The following is a 17109-nucleotide window of genomic DNA, read 5'->3' as shown; positions in this document are numbered from 1 at the left end:
CATTCTTAATTGCTCTTCTTATTAGCAGAAATATATTAGCTATGTTAAAAAATGAATATGGTCTTATATCATAGACCATGAAAGCATTCCTTCCCCAACAGGTGCTGTTTTAAAAAATACATGTAATCTAGACACTGCTAAAATGCCTTCTCATCCAGGACCATCACAGAAAAAAACAAGGAAACAAGCTGTGCTATGCCTCCATCAAAATATATCTAAGCAGAAACACTGCAAACAGACTTTCTCAGGACAAGAAAAATCTGCTATTGAACTTAGCAGGCACAGATTCTAAGTTTCATTATCAAGTAAGACACTTGAGTGGTCCCTTGGTAAGGTAATTCATATTAATTATCATGTCAGAATTTAAGGAGTTAGGTTGTCTCAGCCCTATATAACTCAGAGCAGGTAAAGAATCCTTAAATCCTCTTTTCTGATTGTTTTTCAGAGATAAGGATGAGATTTCATTCCTACAATCTCACCCTGCAGAGAAAAAAACAGAATTTCAGCTGGTGTCCCTAGCCAGAATAGACACAGGAAAAATGGAGTTTCTCTAGGCAAAGGGATGAAATGACAAGACTGTATTCTATGGGATGAAGTGACTGACTGTCTTATTCTGAATGAAGAAAGCAGGAACTGGAAACCTGAACCAGGATTTATTCTTCAGCCGTTGTTGTTTCTGACTTTACACAACCTCCCTAACTGAAGGGCAGGTTGTTACGTTACATTCTAACTCTGAATTACTTTTCAGTTCACTTTATCAACATCAGCTGGAGATCTGGAGGCCCAAGGCACACCCCATGGGCTGGTGACAAGGCACAGTGTGATACAGAGGCACTGCACTGTACATGTGCACATGCAGAGGGAGGAAAGTGGAGATGGAGCCTTAAAAGGCACAGGCCATCTGAAATAGAGTGGGAGGAAGAGGGAACTACCTGCCTGGCCTCACCTTCCATGTGGCAGCTCAGGTGGAAACTGTGCTGCACTGGCAGGCAGGTGGCTTAGTCAGGGAGCCTGTTAACAAGTCAATCAAATTCACCAAACACTCAACTCACAGTGAAACATGCCTTCTTCCCTAAAGGTTAAAACAAAGTGATGATAATAAGATTGGAACCTTCTTACTGTTTTCTTGCCCACTTTTCCACTTACACTTTATTACCAAGTAAGCCATATTAGAAGCAGATTCCATAAGGAACTGTTTCAAAAGGAGCTGTTCCCCAAAACTTTGAAAGGACCTCACTGGAAATCCTGCAATTTTGCTTATACCATGACCTTCTAAATTGTCGTTTTGGACTGAAAAGTAATTATGTGAATTTTGGCCCCTATTTCATTAATTCAGAGTTTGTGTGTCTATACAGATGGACTTAAATGTGCCATTTTGTCTCCCCACAGACAAGAAATGCAGCACATGCAGATTCTCTCCTATTGCGCTACTGGGTACAGCAGGGCACATGCAAGTCCCTCAGGTAGCTGGGACAAACCTGGTGTCACTCCCATGTGCCAGGCTGAGCCTGTGAACACACCAGCCATCTCTCTGGTGCCTTTCAGAGCTTCCCTTGCACAGTACAAGCACTTCTCTGCTACATGAGCAAGTGGTTGCTGTACTGGAAGAGATTTCTACCAAGTGCAGGCACAAAAGTAGCCTTTTAAAAACAAAATGTTCAAACTAGAACCCATCATACTTTTGGCATTACACTTAAAACATCACACTATCACTGCAAATGACTTTTCTGTTCACAGATTTCCAAGAGCACTGACAAACAGTTTACAAAGGAACACTTCATCCACCACTGAAACACATTCAGCCTCTTGGTGGAAAGCAGCTGTTTGCAACATCATTGAGAAGTTCTGACCAGCTCAAGGGTGAAGATAGTAGTGAAATCACCAGAAAACAGGACCTTTTTAGGGAAGAACAGCAGTTCTTCAAACAAGGTCGCAACAAATTGCTCAGGTAGCACCAGGAGCCATTAAGAAAAATGCATGATTTGTGTTTTCCAGGGAGAAGTAAAACATTATTCTCTTGGATTTTTAAACCCGCAGAACACATTTAGATTCAAACTTGTATCTTTCCAAAAAGCAGATATTCAGGTGAAAATACTGGAACTAATTACAAACACCTTATACAGGAATTGCTTGAACAATTGATCCACTACTCAAATGCTGGTGGATCAAGTTTTAGTTCAACCACCTTTAAAAGCTTTATCCTCTCACAAGCTATGTAATGAACAGAGTTCTACAAACTGGTGAAGTCCTGGCAATACAAAAGTCAGTATTTTTTTCAGTAGCAGATGCAGCATGAAAAAATGTAAGTGCACTGAAAGCACACAGGTGAAAACAGATAAAAATTCTCTAAAAATAAATTAAAAATTAAGAAATATTTCCAGAAATCATTATGCAATTTAGATACATTCAGAATGGAAGGTTTTATTCATTTTCCCTGTCACCAGCCATTGTGCCAAAAATCTAGGGGAAAAAAAACAAACTTAAAAGAAGGTGCACTCATAGATATACATACACTTCCTTCTAAAAATAGCTAATTAAAATTTTTAAAGTTTAATTTCTTACACCTCATTTCACATTAGGTTTGGCCCCACCAGCTCATGTCTAAGTGGAAATATTACACACATACAGAAAAAACCTTAAGCAAACATCTTCCTTTCCACAACTTTGGTTTTTAGATCTATGACAACATCTAATGCATTTTGTGAGACCAGATGTCAACAGCCTGACTAGGCGATGTGTAACTTTTTGTACAGCAGAACAGGAAAACAAAGGCTCATACATTCAGCTCTGAATTGAAATTCCACATGGAGCTGATCTTTTGAGCATACTTTAAAATCATGTATTTGCTTTTATTAACCTCAGTAACTGTAAAATGTATCTTAAACTTTGCTCTCCTTTGAATTCAACAAAAGACAGCAGTATTTTCTCTCTCCCTCACTCCTTTTGTTGGTAATCTTACTGCAAAAATGTCTGTGTTGCTTTTTCTTCCCCCCCCCTATTCCCTGCCTGTAAAATCGAAGTTGGACAAACACTGCACGGCTGAAGTGACATATTTGAATGGAATTCAGACCAACCAGTTCCTGTTTATGTTTCTGATTTGAGAATGTAGCCTTCTCATTCACTATACATTAGAAACACACCAAGGCCATAAATGGTGTCAGGTTGCAGGCAGGCAGGGCCAAGCAGCATTAATCATTACTTTAAGGCAACTGGCAAAAGCAGCAGCTGAGGGAACACTACACCCTTCAGCTCCGCATAAATGGACATTCCAGGGTTTGGCGTGTGTGGGTTGGCTTTTTTTTTTTTTTTTTCCCTTCAGCATCCATTTTATGAATGAAACTTCAGGCTGCAGAGTCCATTCATATAAAAGCTATGCTCACAGGGCTCAGTCTCTCGGGATCAATTGGTCTTGGGCAAGGCTGATGTGATTGGTTTAAGGCAGGCTTCAGCCTTCCATTACTGATTTAAAATGCAGCCTGTGTCCATTTGACCTGCCTTAATGCACAAAGAGTAAATCCAGACTGTGCTCTCAATCCTCAAATCAAATCATTAGCCAGTGCCACTTACTGTAACTGTAGATTTAGAGGATATTTATCCATTTCTTTGAAAAACAGGGACTGCAGGACAATTTTTCAGATCGTATTGTCTGCCTTGAAAACAAAAACACATATATGATCTCCTGCCTATATACTCACATTAACTTGGTATTCAGGCTTTCCTTTGTTCACACAGATAACATTGCAAAGTGAAATAATTTCTAACTACAGATTTATTTCAGGCAGAAATAGTGAACAGAGGAAATCAGCTAGATTGACAGCAAGTGAAAAGTTAAATTTCTGCCTTTCACAGTAATCTTCTGAATTCCAGGTTTCCCAAGTTTCCCTGTCAGTTGTTGTATTTTCTGCCGCCATACAGTCCGACAGCAGATTTGTGTTTTAAAAGCAAATACAAGGTCCAGTGCAGCTTAACTATTGAACAAAATTTGTATCATTCCACTGAAGCAACACAGCAGAGACAAGTTCCCAAACACAAGGATGAAATATTTTAAATCACAGGAAAACTGCAAAACCAAAATTGAGGTGGGGAGAGTTCTTAAAGTTCCTAACTCAAGAGCAAAATCCTATCCCTTCTCCCCTTCTCTCTTTATGCCATCTGGATTTTCATTGAGAACAATTGTACTTCTGTGTATAAGAATTTCTTTAAGGACATAAGGAGATGCAGTTTGGAGATGTGTGTACTGAAGCACCATGTACAGGAAAAGGATGGAGTCAGTTCTGTTTCACAAAGCATTTTATAAAAATGTGTTCAAAAATACTGCAAGTATTTGTAGCCTGATTAAAAAAAAGAAAAAAAAAAGAAAAAAGGAAACTTGGAGAGAATTTGAGGAAAAGAGTAAGCAGCTGAAAACTTCTGAAGCAAGATACAAAATCTCACACTGACAGATCCACACACATAATCCATCCACAATGATTTAGAGGTGGTACATTAATACCAGTAAATTGTTTTCAATGAGATGTAGCTATGAGCAAAGGAATGCAACCGAACAAAGAAAATTTAGGCTTATAATCAAGAAATAGTTCTTAACTGTGAAGTCTATTTGTCTGTGAAACAATCTCCCAGGGGAAAAACAGAAGTAAGCATACTTAGCAATCACACAGAACTTTCTATTTTTAGAGCACAGTACAAGAATTAGCCAATATAACCACAAACAGTAGTGGAAGCACCTTGACTTGTGCCACTTTAAATGCTGCACTGATCAATGCATTTAATACAGCATTGGAGAACATCCTGGAAAAAGCAAACCAGTACTGCCTCCAACTGACTTTTTCTCTTCACACCAGCATCTCCAAATATCTAAATTTTGCCTTCAGAAGTACAGTAGAATAACAAACTGTTTAAAAAATAAACGGGTGGCGAGGAGGAGGAATCAACCTGAAAACGTAATTTTTTCCCCTTTGAAATTTCAATTTCTCTTACGCTATTCTGCAAACTCCCAAATTTAAGAATACACTGGTTAATGCCTAGGGAAGAATGTGCTACTAGGGGTCTTTTTCCACATTAATACCCACTGACTTGCTTTTCAAAAAACACACAATCAGTTATTTGAGAGGACTCTTGCATTTGATGCTGTTTCCCATCATTAGGTAAATAAATTTATAACATGGATGTCAGATTGCTACCAATTCTACACCTGTAAGAGCAAACTTAGGAGTCATAAATGTCATAATTAACAACTCCCTGCACAAACTTTATACAAATCCTTTGCTGCAAATATTATACAGTCTTTTGCTCTGTCACTCTTGTCTTGAGAGCACAGGTCAAAACTCTTTGTGGGAAGGAGAGCCATGCTGCAAACAGCTTAGCAGGTGGAGCCCCTGCTTCATTTGTTTCAGGGGCTGAAATTTGTCTATGTTCACTGAGAAAGAAGTTTTCAAGAAAAGAAAAGAAAAGACAATACAGCTGAACGGCCAACTTTAGGTCTCAGTAAAGCCCATTCCAGCTCTAGCAAGGTTTTTAGAAGTAGCCACATTGCTTCTGCCAGATTTTTGGTATTATGTATTTTTATACTGCTTATAGTGAGACCCTTATGTTATGTTCCCATAATTCTTCATCTAGAAACACAAAGAAAGTCCCTAGGAGCTCGGATTTGAATATATGTAGTACATAATGTTCATTTAAAAATCACCCAGTTCTGAGTATCCAAAACAAGCAGGTTTATGTATCTGATTGGGCTCTCAGTCTCTGCTCATTTCTCCCAACAGAGGGGCAATTCCCTGCCCATTCTCATTTGCCAACACAAGATCTTTGCTTGTGAGGCTTCAGGAATTAAAGGGATGAGCAACTCAGAAAGAAAGACATGGGAGCTAATAATTCTGTCAGGAGAGTTCATTCTTTAAGTGATGTGACTAGAGTCTTAGAAGCAACAGGGAGAGAATCCAAATTTTCTAAGGTCCATTCAATCACATTAATTGTAAGGCTACCCTGAAATGAAACGGTGAGAACAGCCCTGCTAATGCCTGTAACACATTCAGGAAGTACTGAATCTATCTAAATTTCAACAGAAAAATTCCTGGCAATCAGTAAGCAGTATATGCAAACAACAGCTCTATTAATCTCCATTACCACTGTGTGACAAATTTCAGTTTCCAAAGACATGGTTATAAAAAATTCTCAACCAAAATAACTATTTCAATTTTGCAAAACAACTATTTTCAATTGGACAAAACCAAATATTGGATAATTGGGCAAAAGCTAATATAATTAATAATTAAAGATATTGCTTTAAAACTTGATTTTTCATATTAATTGATACACAGCTAGAGTCATACCTTACTATATTTACAAATACACTACACCATGTAGGAAGGGCTAAGCCCGTGAAGATCCTGCTCAAAAATAAAGCTCAGAAGAGGCAAGCTAGATTAAGTCTGGCCTTTCTGTTTAAGTACCTGAATACATTACTGAATTCTGAAGTGCTAGCTGCACAGGAATACCCACTATTAGGCCCTGTAAACAAAGGTCTTAGGAAGTGTTTTGGAGGGTATTCATTAATTATGCAAAATCTCAAAGCTCTGTATGCCCCTGGCAGTACTTTTGTGACTAAAATTGCTAGATGTACCATTAAGTACTAAATACATCTGACTGTCAGACGTGGGGAAAAAAAATCCACAGCAGAAAATGTCTGATTGAACCTATATGATGCACTGTGACTTATAGAAGTGCAGATGGATAAAGAAGAGCCTCTACTCTGTTGACATTTTTCTTTTTCCATTATCTCAAACATCTCCATTATCTCTATTCTGCAGTAGAAATTGCATACCTGCAATTACAATTACAACTAATTGATCTGCCATTTCCCATGTCATAATTAATGTCATGTTTTAATAGAGTTGTAATCATTCTATAATAATGCTTTTCATTCATCAGCTTCCCACAAAGTATAAAAGAACAGTGCACAAAAGCGATGAACTTTTACGAGCCCCTTTCAAAAACATCCCAAAAGGAACATCTCAGTCCATTACAATGAACTTTTTAAATATATTTCTATATTCTTAACTGAGCTGCAATAAAATACAATAAAAAAAAAAAAAGACTTTTTACTCTGGCATTCCTCCTTCCCTGAACATCCATAGGTGAAAAATGAAATCAATGATTCAGTGACAAATACATTATGTTTCCTAAGGGGTTATTTAATGTACTCTTAGCAAAGATGGAAAATGATGGTTTCTAGAGAACAGATGGTAACAAGACAAAATATCAACAGACCACAGTTGTTGACTGCAATTTATGGAGTGTACAGATGTGTCAACTTAAATGCAGTGATTCTGAGGCCAATAAAAGTACTTCCTGATACCAACAGATTAATTTTTCATGATCACTGGTTACACAGCTATTACATTTTTAAAAACTAATCATTCATCTACAAAAGAAGCAACAGTTTTACTTGAAGATAATTATTATAAAGTGGAATGCTGTTCTTCCTGGCACAAAATAAATAGACATGACAGGACTGGATACAAGTTTGTACATCTTCATTTCAGAATAAAATTTCCTGTTTTCTTTCATACAGAATATTTCAAAGAAAAATGAATGTTAGCAGCCAATCCAGATTTAAAGTAACAGTATAATAAGGATATCCCACTTCTGAGCCAAATAAGAAGCATATTTACAAAAGGGCCTTTTTTTGACCTTTAATTTAGCAAAATGAATAACAGTGCTTGTGAAGCTTGCAAGGGACTGGCAGTGCCTGAAGCTGCAGTCCCCCATTAATTACCCACTGCCACAAGAACTACACAGTCTGTCCCATATGCTCTAGGACCAGAGATACATAAATCCATGAAGTCACAGATGTCAGAACCTTCATCAATGAATGGGTTGAGTTCTGGATCTGATCCTTGTCATTCCATTTCACTTTCATCTTGTCTTATATTTCAGCTTGGAGAAGCATTTCACCCCTGGTTCCCTCCCTGTTAAGGGCTAACTCAAATTTTCCTAGGGATTGTTTTTTTTCTTGTTAAGAATAAGAAATGAAAAAGCAGCACTACTTTCCAAATTCCTCCATTCTAACACTGAGATCAACTCTTCAACAAGCACTTTACATTAGTAAAACCACAAAATACCCCACCAAATAGACAGCATTAAGTTAGCTACAGAAAGAAAATTTTAAAAACTGTTCTACACTATATCAAATTGCAAGATAGCCTTTCATGAGCTAAAATTTCAAAGGACAGTTCAACTCAGCTGTCATATAGCCTTTAGAAAATAAACTGTAAAAGCACCTAGCCAGAGACTGAACCAGAAGGAAAGCCCTGGGAGTACAGCAGCATCAGGAAGAAGGGGGAGTAAGACTGAAGTCAGACAGAGCCATCCTTTCCCCCTGCCCAAGTCAGCATGGATGTGTATGAAAGCAATGTACCCTGCTCCAGAAACACAGCTGGAACATGCTGAAATCCCTCCCTTGAAAATGTGGCATGCACAAAGCAGGACCAAGGCAGACACTGAAGAGGAGCTGCAGAAATCATTTACGATAAAACTGAAAAACATTTTGATTGCATTATCTTGGCTCCATACCAACCAATTGTTTAACCCCACCTAGAGCATTCCTCATGTTTTAATCTCAGCTTCTTTTCATACCACTTTTCCAGCTTCCTTCTTTGTAGCTTCCTTCACCTTGTTATTTGGTACTCATTACTAAACTTCATTTTTGACTTCTTAATTTTCTCATTCTTTTCCCAAGTATAATATAAACATTATGCTGAAATTTTGTCAAACATTTATAGTGTTATGCCCTTAATTTATTTTTCTATCTTTCCTATTGCTTATCTTTTCTATTTTGATCAGAAGCTATTGAGAACAGATTCTGCCACCACCTCCTCAGTTTTGTACTGTCTGTAGAGCAGTAAGGTTCCATTCCAGTTGCCCCATAAGCACAATAATAATAAACATTATTAATAGCAACAGTGTATTCTCTACATCAGCAATCTGGCATCTCAGATTATGTACCTCCACAAAACACAGCAGTATGCACAAACTGAGGAGCTGACACCAATTTGCCCGATTCTTCTCCCTCATCGGTTTTATAGCTGTATAAACCCCACTCCAGTGGAGTTACTCCTGATTTAAAGTAATGCAAGCAAAAGGAGAAAGAGTTCTCTATTTCTGGCACACAAATGGAAGAACTCATAAAATGGAGCACACAAATTCAGAGGTCAAAGATTAGATAGTACCCAACAAATTCCCTCTTAACAAAGCAAATTTGCACCCATTACTTTCTTCCTCGACTTCTTAATGTTTCTGGACAGAGATTTGTAGAAAATGAAGCCCTTTAAAGAGCAAGAAATGGTGGCACAAGTCACACTGTATTATGTAGCAATCTTAATACTTTGTAAGCTGTCTCAGACATAATTTGTGAGATGTGTCAAAAGAGCAACTTTCAATTCATACGAACAAAACATCAATAGCACTGGCTTGGAGCCACATATTGTTTTGTTATGCAGAACTAAAGGAGAATGTCACTTACCTGAATCATATGCAAAATCCCTAGGTTCCTGTTTAATCATCAGAGGAGGGGGGAAATTTTGACTGGCTGCACTGCCAACCATAGCATTGTGTTCATAAACTGGATCGTGGTACTCCTGCTTAAAACCTTGAGGCAGGAAAGGGATGTTTGGTTCAGACATCTGGCGCTGATATATTGGACGCCCTTCCCTTGGCATTGCCGGCAAAGGTGGGAAAGAATTGCAAGGTTCAGAGAGCTGGCGGCGAAATCTAGAACACAAATTAGAGAGGTCATGTAAAGGACTCCAGCTACATTCCATTTCCCAACGATCTTCAGAAGTCATTATTACTGGCTGTATCACTTTCTCAATAACGAACATTTTGCTTATAATCATGTCAAGTGCTCCCATCAGGATCACTGTCATTGAACAGCGGCAAGCAAAGAAACAAAAATCCCACCTACTAATACCAGCTCTAAGACCTGACTCCACCACATCTTCTTTGCTTTCAGTATTTTCCCTCAACAGAAGAGGCAAACAAGAAATGCACCAACTTCAAAATAGTAGAAAGACTGACATTCTACCACAGTGACATGAAGGAGGTGTAGTTAAGAGTTCTCTGTTCTTTCACAAATGCTAGCTCGCACTCTAATATACTCTTACCCATCTTACTGTTACACAGAAACCATTCCGACCACAATAAACATGTTTTTAATAGAGTATTGTCTGCTTTAACATTTGGAAACATTCCATGGTAAAAGTCCACTGTTCTGTCCTCTCAGGGGTAGTGTCATGAGAGATCAACTCACAAGGATGGCACTGCATTCCAGCTGTAACAGGAAGGGAATGTCAGCACCCCAGTAAAAAGAGAGGGTACAAATTTTTGCTATGACAATTCATTACTCTCCTGCCTAAACTTTTCCCCTTAGTCATTTCTACATGAAAGTTGTAATCTGTACAAGCCACACTCCATTTTCTATAGTCAAATGATCTGCAGCAGGCAAAAAATAAGAGAATTTTGTTTCAAATTATCTGGATTTACATGCAATGTTACTCTCAAGAATCTGTTTTTTCTTCCATAAAACCTATCTACCTAAACTAAAAGGCCTGAATGTAATTACTTGGACAACTGCAGGTTCAGAATCATATAGAAGAATACCAGGATGCTTTTTTCCCACTACACCTTGATGAACTGTATGATGTCTTCCTGTTATCTCCTGAAGATTACCACAGCAGTAATATTGTGTCCACACTAGCAAATGCAATGTTCTTGCAACAAGCTGCTTACTAGTCCTGCTATCACTTATTATAAACAAGACACTTAAAAAAAAAAAATCACTTGTGCTTTTCTTTGGAAGCTTCTTATTGTCACACACACAAAAAAAATGGAGACCTAATCATTCTGAGATTCCTGTACTTCGGGTCTGAACCAGCTTTGGTTCACACATGCAAAAGACTTTCTTTTAGAGAAAACTGTGCAAGTGAAGCACAACACAGGAGTTTGATTGCACAAGGAATAAAATTCTTGACTATCAACTAACAGGTAGTACATGTTTCTACAACAATTTAAACTCTACTACCATCTGTCATAATACTGCTGTAACTTGTTCTGACAAATATTTACTATCATAGCTTAATTATAAATACTGTGGAAACTACAGAGATAGAAATTATTACAATGCAGTAGTGGAGACAAAATGAATTTTTCCAATGCTGCTGTAAATACTGTAATTTTTGCAGTACAAAGAGTACTGCGCTGTAACACTGGGGTTTGCAATTCCACCTACACCTGCAGAAAATAAACTTAGAAACTCAAATGTATTATGAAACAGTTAGGCTGACTGGCGCTGCATTCATTTCCTTTTTTTCCTTTTTTTCATTAGCCAAAAAAAGAAGCAGAAATTATCATTAAGAACTGTCAAGGAGTGAATCAGAAAATTGCAACTTGAAGATAAAATAAGAAACAGGCTCACTCACAAAGCCTCAAAGGAAGTTAATAATACTTGTTGTACTGGAAGCTTTGTATGGAATCAAGCCATTTGTTTATACAAGTGGATTTGTTTCCTGTTGGTACTTGTTAGGACCACTTATCGTTCATATATTCATGGCCTGTATGAAGATGCATGGACTGTATGTACTAGATACTAATGCTATCCTATGCCACCAATGCATGTTCCAAAAAACCTGTGCCTTGAGTTATAGATGCATATATGAACTCATTTGGTCATTTGTTTAAATGACATTTTCTGAATACACTCATTGCAGTAGCATCTCACCTTGTAAATCACAAAAATTTCGATTTCACAAAAATATGAAGTACACATGTGCTTCATACAGAAGATTCAAAATAAGTAAGAAAATGGGGAAAAATGTCTTCCACTACAATTCCACCTTTCTTTAAAAATGGAGGAAAATGACATGATTTTGTTTTTTCTTTGTTCCTTGAGTCAGCTATTTTGGACTTAACTAGAACTCATGATATTCTATAATAGAAGGGAAGCACTAGTGCAAAACGCCCTAAAGAGCATGGATATCAAAGACAGGATAGGGAGGGAGCAGAATCATCTAAAGAGCCTACAAAGCTTGCACAGAGCATGGGTTGCAGGTACAGAAACTATACTAGGATGTATGCAAATAACAGTAAGTAGTCAAGTTAAGGCTGGCATACAGGTTCAGTGCTCTCTTTACAAGCTGCTTTATAACAAGATTTCTTTCATCTGAAAATCTTACTACTGTTCTCTGCACATCAGCCATTTAGCTTCTGCCGACTTCAGTCTTTTGGCAGCTTGACTGGTCTATGTACAGGAACATATTTATCCACTATCCTGTAATTGAAACCACTTCTTGGCTTCACTGGGGGCCTTTGTGGTTAGACCACAGTCCACGGCTGGGGAGGAGATGGGGACTACGACAGGTGAAGGGGCCAATTCAGTGTTTCTTGATGGCCAGAAGGGCTTGCAGAGAACCTTGGTGGTATTTAAAGCTATCTCAGCAGAGTACAAAACAGCAATAGTAAATTAGCAACCTCCCTCAAACGTGATCTGCACAAATCCCTGGAGATAACAGCCCTTATTAGAGCAGAAGCATGCAAATCACACTCCCAACAAATGTTTTTCTTTTCAGGTCTTTCTTAATTTGGTAGTGGTTAAGAGGTAAAACAAGTTTCTGAACATGTATCTCTTTACACACCACTGGAATTTTAAATGTTCAAGAGCAATCAAAACTCAGCATACAAAGCCAGGTTCATGCAATAAAGGCTAGGGTAAATAGAATTCCACAAACAAGTGTTTGGACTGAAAAAACAGGGGAATCCACTGAGCGTATCTGTTGCAAAACTGAGCTAAAAAAGACAGTTGTCTGGGGATTCCTAACATCAAAACAAAACAGGGTAACTTAAGGACAGTTTAAGCTTTAATTCTAGTCTCTAACTCTTGTGGCTTTTACTCAGAATAATGTTATTTAAGTACAGTTTATGTTGGCATACTTTTTTGAAACACTACATTAGAAAAGGGCTTGGAAAAATGATCCAGCCTTCTAAAGAAAGAATATTCTGAAGCAGGAACACTGTAACATGGCCACTTATCCCTTAGATAGGTGAACTGCTTAGCAAGAGGCCAGATATTTATAGTTAGGAACATGCTTGCTAGTGACTTCATCACCTTGAAGGGCATTCTAGCCTCAAGTGAATCACAGAACTATAGAAGAGCCCAGGTTGGAAGGGACCTTGAAAGACCATTGGGTCCAATCTTTTGTGGGAAAGAGAGCCTACATGAGATTATCCAGCATACTGTAATCATCCTCAAAAGACAGAACCAACATGTAATTTAAATTCTGTCACTGCCAATATGAACTCATACACTAGTGCATCAAGTTGGGTGACAGCCTTTCATAAACGCACAGATCTCTGACACTATGAACCTTGGTGGTTTCCACCTCAATCCCCAACCTAAAAGGGAAGAGTTGTGGGCAGGAAGCCAGTACTACCCTATATAAGAGCCACAACTGAAACACCTTCTGCATGGGTCCTTCACGTGTTTTACCTGTGATCCATAGGGAAGCTGCTGTCTTGAATGGACTGGGATGGAGGGAGGTGGGTAGGGAAAACTCGGTCAGGTTTAGGAGTCTGAGCGGAGTTTGGGGAAGCATGGTGCAGCGGTGACACGGGAGTGCTGGATGGCGTTGGTGGGTTGGAGGGCCTCATTCCCACTTGTGGTTTCTGATCATAGGCACTATTAGTAAGGCAGGAGAAAAGCAAGGTAAGTTATTTTTTCCAAAGAAAGAAGAAAACACAAAACCATAGCATCTACGTCCAGAAAAAAAACCACAAGTGCCCCATTCAGAAGCTTTTGATTATAGTTCACTTATGAATCAGTTTGGTGCAGAATTCTTCTCAACTTTATGATAAGAACAGCAATGCACAAGTCATTTTAGAGGCAAGTGATTCAGCACCGCATTTCCTTATCTGAGGCACAGAAATGTATTTTTAAAGGACTCAGTCTTACAGTCACATTATAACAGGAGGTGTACAAAATACATAAAAGTTGAAGCACCTGGACTAGAGCACAAAGAGCTGACAGTGCCTGTCAAGACTTTTTTCTTTTGCACAAGCCACAAAGTGAGACAGTAAAACAACACAGTCAGAGGGAAGGGATCTGACCCAGAAAAACAATGGTATGCTGGCTTAGCTAACTGAAGACACCCTGGACCTTTGTCCCACGAGGACAACTCCTGTTGACCACTCAGACTGGTCAACAGGAGCCCCAGATAGTGTAATTAGGCGATCCACCAAAAGGACAGGAGGACAACTAGGCAGCTGCAGTTCACGTGGGTTTATTTGAGGGAAGGCAGAAGCAGGAAAGTTGGGAAAAAAACTCACTCAAGGAGAGCCAGCTCTAGGAGCTCCTTCCAAGGACAGGGTCAAAGTATATAACAGGGGAAGGATAGGAGGAGTCAGGGTACATGGAGACCAGTAGGAAAAAGGCACAGGGGAGGAGCAGGGATTGGGTGACATGAACAGACCCAATGAGAATAAGGGGAAGGAGTGGTTAGCTGAGGGGAACCAATGGGGAAAACAGAAAACAGGGAACTTTCCAGAACTAAGGGATGGCATGAACAATGATAGACATGAATTGGAGAAGGCACAACAGGTGATGGACACCTTCATTATCATCAGGAAGGTGGACTCTTATACATTGGTGGTTTCTCAGGGCATTCCCAGATAGTTTTCCCCAGGACCACCTCCCACATCTACCCATACTAGCATGTCAGCAGCCTTTCCAGACAGGTTTTTTTACTCTTCTCTTTCAAAAATAAACTGCTGGTCCTACAAATACATAGATGTTATTTTCAAGAGTGTCTCACATCAGGAAAGGACTTGAGAACACTTTGATCATCTCTGTTTCTAACCAAGAGAAATGCAGACATTAGGAATATAGTAAGCACAAGCTTGCATACTTTTCTAAGTCAGGTCCCTTAGCACACATCAAATCCATCAATGGATTAATTTGATTTTTGAAACCAAAACCACTCCTTAGAACCAACAAAAGTGCCAATCTTTTCTTTTTTTTTTACCTCCATTCATATCCAAAAAGTTAAACGTTATAATGCTTTAAGTGCTAACAGTTTTTATACTACATTAATGAGAATCAAAGCTAGATAAAAGATTCTAAAATAGACTGAAATGTCAATAAGAAGTCCTTCACTGCTGACACTAAAGGAAGGAGTGGCACATAAATGCAACCAAAAGAAAGTCAATAAGGAATGAAGAGGTATCAAGCCCCTCCACCACCCACAAATAAATAAGCTTTTATTATCTATGCCTATAAAAGAAGACAACTTGCTTTTGAATGCAACTAATGAAACACTGTTTTAAAAGGTAATCACCCAGGAATATACACATACAACATCTGCACAATTTGTCAAATACCTAATGTGTTGCTCAGACCTGCCAATCCTTTGCCTGTTACACAGATCTCTCCTTTGTAATGTGCATAATGCATTTTGAAAGTACTTTCAACAGAGCTCACAGAAAACAAGATACTCCTTTCTTCTATTTCACGCTTGTAGCCTGGGTTTTTAAACTCTGGCTAGCTCCCATGCAGGAGGAATGAAGGATGTGCATTTTGATGAAAAACACTGCTTTAAAATTATTATGTAAGTGTTTGACACAACTGTAAACAAATCCATCAGTGTTCATCAACTAAATGCATTATCTCATCAGTCTGTTATCTGCTGAAGAGGTAACTTTTCTAAGATCTCTGTTATAGTTTTATTACTCTTTCGTCAGTCCTCACTGAAGCCAGCAGTTCTCACTGCAAACATGCTCCTAATTACTTTACCTGACATTGTACAGGCACTTTTCCCCATAACTGAACTTGAATGGTTGCTCTTGACTGCAAGCGGAGCCAAGTTCTGAACATGGGCTATGGGGTTCCTTCTTGATTTTCACAGGGAGACCATGAAAAGCCACTGGAAAGAGAAGGAGAATGCAATTAAAACCCAAGTACAATATCAACAATTAGCCTTCCCAAGTAAGCTCAACACTGCTAATTAAACACATGATTAATTAAACAATTGTAATAATAAAAACAATATAGGAAATAAATATTTCAAGTATTTCTTTGCGTGTCAACTGAAAAATAGACACTAGAGATCCTTCACATTGGCTATTATCACTTCTATTGTTTAATAGAATGATGGCCAGCATCCCATCTCATTAGCAGGAAAATAACAGCCCACTTATATTTGGCTTAACTACTGTAAATGTTGTCAGAGGCAAAATACTTCCCAGGCACCAAATGTTTCTAAGTAACATCAGGTTGCTTTTAGCTAGAAATGCAATAGTAGTCCTCTTCAAAGACTGTCACACAAAGGACTCCAAAATAAATTTGAGTTATCTCAACCTCCAGTATATGACCAGTAATGTTTTTGTCCCACAGAATGCTTGAAAATTTGCAGCAAAACCCTTGAAATTGGATAATTATATGCACTTTTAATTATAAATAACATCTTAAAAAAATTCAGAAAAAATGGCTTAAGTAATTTTTCTTAAAAATAAACAAGATAAAATCCTGGCCTGACCAAATTCAGTAGCAGATGTGATATGGACACAAACCAAAAAAAAAGTCATGCTTTTTAAAAGCTAAAAAAACCCCCAGAGGGGGTGTGACAGAAATGCAGCATTAATTAGAAGCACAAGTTGGTCTGTACTAAAGAGAAAGGCCAAAGGTAAAGGCAAGGTTAACCAGCAAATTCGTTTAAGCCAGACAACTTTCCTTATTTCGTATCTGATCTAAACCAAAATTAAAGCCGACGAAAATTCAAAGTTCACCTGATGCTGACAAACCTAAGTAAGTGTCTAGGAGGACAAAGGACTAAAAGACAGATATGCAACGGCTTGAAAACACACCTGTCAAGTTTTAAATAAAATGTGTTTTTGAACTCCAAGATGCAAGATGCCTAGAATTCAGAAATAATTTTATCATTTTGATGTTGTCACCAGAACACCAAAGTATGAACATCACATTCTGGCCTGACATAGACACTGGTATCTCCATAAAAATCCACGTACATGCAGCAGTTTCTGTTAAAGAATCTCAGCAGAAAGTCAGGC

At 38.3% G+C, this 17109-nt stretch overlaps 1 protein-coding gene and 1 long non-coding RNA gene across 9 annotated transcripts in view; one reads left to right on the top strand and one right to left on the bottom strand.

The window, feature by feature from the left end:
* The window catches only part of LOC144247308 (uncharacterized), a 297702-nt gene that overhangs the window by 186212 nt on the left and 94381 nt on the right, over positions 1–17109 (top strand). The gene's annotated exons all lie outside the window — the stretch shown is intronic.
* The window catches only part of ETV1 (ETS variant transcription factor 1), a 67282-nt gene that overhangs the window by 17227 nt on the left and 32946 nt on the right, over positions 1–17109 (bottom strand). For all 8 annotated transcript variants that reach the window (XM_077787705.1, XM_077787719.1, XM_077787700.1 and 5 more), the window contains 3 exons: positions 15836–15965; positions 13538–13726; positions 9521–9768 (listed from right to left, as the gene is read on the bottom strand). In XM_077787705.1, coding sequence (XP_077643831.1) covers positions 9521–9768; positions 13538–13726; positions 15836–15965 — 567 coding nt within the window. The remainder of the gene's footprint in view (positions 1–9520; positions 9769–13537; positions 13727–15835; positions 15966–17109) is intronic.

This window comes from Lonchura striata, chromosome 1, assembly GCF_046129695.1.
Source record: "Lonchura striata isolate bLonStr1 chromosome 1, bLonStr1.mat, whole genome shotgun sequence".
In the NCBI taxonomy this organism is placed as follows: domain Eukaryota; kingdom Metazoa; phylum Chordata; class Aves; order Passeriformes; family Estrildidae; genus Lonchura; species Lonchura striata.
Note: the sequence above shows the minus strand (reverse complement) of the source record. Positions and strands in the feature narration are given on the sequence as shown.